At 57.2% G+C, this 2,755-nt stretch overlaps 1 protein-coding gene across 1 annotated transcript in view; it reads left to right on the plus strand.

The window, feature by feature from the left end:
- The window catches only part of LOC114042359 (HLA class I histocompatibility antigen, B-15 alpha chain-like), a 4,429-nt gene extending 1,955 nt beyond the window's left edge, over window positions 1-2,474 (plus strand). Inside the window, exons 4-8 of the mRNA XM_027861038.1 lie at window positions 77-355; window positions 559-834; window positions 987-1,088; window positions 1,596-1,628; window positions 2,014-2,474. Of these exons, the coding sequence (XP_027716839.1) occupies window positions 77-355; window positions 559-834; window positions 987-1,088; window positions 1,596-1,621 (683 nt within the window). The 3' untranslated portion in view covers window positions 1,622-1,628; window positions 2,014-2,474. The remainder of the gene's footprint in view (window positions 1-76; window positions 356-558; window positions 835-986; window positions 1,089-1,595; window positions 1,629-2,013) is intronic.
- The last annotated feature ends 281 nt before the right edge of the window (window positions 2,475-2,755 follow it).

The raw sequence follows: 2,755 nt of genomic DNA on the forward strand, positions 1-2,755 counted from the left end.
GGGGGGGGACCCGCGTGGGGGCGGGGCACGGGAGCGGCCAGAGACCGGCTGCTGACCCGGGCCGGGGGCGGGGCAGGGGTCCACACCATCCAGGCCATGTACGGCTGCGAGGTCTCCCCCGAGCTCACTTTCAAGCGAGGGTTTTTCCAATTGGCCTACGACGGGCGGGACTACCTGGCCCTGGACAGGGAGACCTCCACGTGGACGGCGGCGGTGCCGCAGGCTGTGAACACCAAGCGCCAGTGGGAGGCAGAGAGGGGCTACACGGAGGGGTGGAAAGCCTACCTGGAGGAGACGTGCGTGCTGTGGGTGAGGAAGTACCTGGAGATGGGGAAGGAGACGCTGATGAGGGCAGGTACCCCCGATCGCCCCAATGTGCGCAGCACTCAGGCCCCCAGCCTCCCCTTCTCCCTCCCCTGCAGCCCCAGCCCCGGGCTCCCAACCCCAGGCACCCCTTGTACCCCAGGGTCCAGATTGCGGGGTGTCCCCCCCGTCCTTGTGCCCCAGAGGGGAGGGTGGAAGAGAGAGCTTGGAAATGCCTCTGACCTTTGCCTTCAGAACCGCCCTCCACCCGAGTGACCCGCCACACTGCCCCCCATGGGGAGGTGACCTTGCGGTGCTGGGCCCAGGACTTCTACCCGTCGGACATCTCCCTGACTTGGCTGAGGGATGGGGAGGAACAGCTCCAGGACATGGAGTTCATTGAGACCAGGCCCGCAGGAGACGGGACCTTCCAGAAGTGGGCAGGCGTGGAGGTGACCTCGGGCCAGGAAGGGAAATATACCTGCCGAGTGCAGCACGAGGGACTGTCTGAGCCCCTCACCCTGAAGTGGGGTAAGGACCATGAGGAGGGGCTGGGAAAGGCCATCCCCCAGACCCCCAAAAGACCGGAGGGAGGTGGACTTACTGGGGGCAGGTGAGAGAGGAGTTAGTGAATCTCAGGCCAGAGAGGGGTCAGGGCCTCCCACTTCCCTTTTCCATTTCAGAGCCAGAGTCCTCCTCCACCATGGTCATTGTGGGGGTCATTGTGGTCCTCATCGTCATCACTGCAGTCATTGCTGGAGTTGTGATCTGGAGGAAGAATTCAGGTGGGCAGGACTGGGAGGGGCTCCTTAGGGAGCAGGCACCATGGAGATCCTGGCTTCCCCTGACCTGCAGCTTGGCTTTCTGTCCCCAAGTCCCCTTTCCCATCTAAGGGACTGTCAGATGGGCCCTGAGACTCTAGATGAACAAATCTCAAACTAGAAGCCATTTTCCTGAAGGATGCCAGGCACGGGTATAACAGGCTGGCCTAGGGGGGAATGTGCTTCAGACTCAGATCAGAGATGAATGTGGGGATCTCTGCCAGAGGGCCTGGGTGTCCCCCCAGCTGGGGGCTGTAGACCAGCCTTGGGAACCCCTGGAGGTGGGGAAGTGCCCATTTGGGGGGCCTCTTCTCTCTTCCTCTTGGATCCAGAGGCTGGACTGGAGTGGGGGATGGGGGTGCAGTCCCAGTTGTAATTTGTTGTGTCTCTAAGACAAACCAGTGAACTCCTGAGACCTTAATGTGGTCTCCTCTCCTGGATTCCTCACTGGAAACTTGTTTTCTTTTCCAGGTGTAAATAGAGGGCACTATATTTAAGCTGCAGGTAAGTGAAGAGTGGACATGGAGGGTAGAAAGAGGGGCCCAGCCCATGGTATCTCTGGGACCTGAGCAATGGGAAGGCAGAGGAGAGGCTTAGCCCAGTAGCCTTCCCTTGGTGTCCTCTTCCCTTCCCATACCTTGGTTCTGGAATGTATGTCCCTGACTGGGTCATTTCCCTCCTTTGTCTCCAGGCATTGCCTAGTGTTTAATCATAGCCAAAGGGGAGACTCTGGGGGACTGGAGTAAAGGGGGTCAAGCAAAGAGGAGGGTGGGTGAGAGATTGGGCTTGAGGGTTGGATGGGTGGTGAGGCAGGCCCTTCACAATGAAGAGAGGCTTGAGGTCAGAGGGGACTTGGAGGATCTCCCTGAATCTGTCTTTCCTTCTTTAGTTTGAGAGCATTGCCTGGTATGGACCTGAGGAAGAAAATAAGTCTCCAGTCCCTGTGTTGTTCCTGTTGACCTCTGGCTTCTCTCCCCAGCACTGGCCCCTGGGATCATCCCTGGACTTTACTGGCCCAAGCCCAGGGAAGCATCATTAAGGCCCTTATCCTGCTCTAAGACCTCCCTCCTCCACCTTTTTTCTTTCTGCCTACCTCACTTTGTAGGGAGACAACCAGCACGAAGGGCCAGAAGACTTTGGGAGTGAGACCTCCTTCACATTTGACATTGCACTGACCTCTGGGAGCTTTTTCTGACTGCACAAACAACCTAATGAGTTGTTATTCTTGAGTCTTCAGCTTTTCTCCACAATCTACATTTGAATGGGGGGCTTTAGAGGACAGAATGACAGTATGACATCTTCTGGTCATATGAAGGGGAAAATAAATGCAAGTTTGGAGTCTTCTAAGAATCCTTTTATTTGCTCTGCTGAGTCTGTGATTGCAGGTGGGGGCTGGGGCCAAGAGGGGAAGGAGCCTGGGGGAGGGCTGGTGCATTGTACGTGGTGAGGGTGCAGACACTTGTCTTTGCTTTGAACTGCTTGGGTGCACTTGTGGACGTGGTATATTCACACTTGTTCCAGGGCTTCAGACAGAGCCCAGGCTGCATACTCCTCCTGGAACTGGATGCCCAAACAGGCTGCTGATTGTCTAGCCCATAGGCGGCCCCTCAGCACTGACTTTCAAAGAATTC

This window comes from Vombatus ursinus, unplaced genomic scaffold, assembly GCF_900497805.2.
Source record: "Vombatus ursinus unplaced genomic scaffold, bare-nosed wombat genome assembly UNPS02014393.1, whole genome shotgun sequence".
NCBI classification, from domain to species: Eukaryota; Metazoa; Chordata; class Mammalia; order Diprotodontia; family Vombatidae; genus Vombatus; species Vombatus ursinus.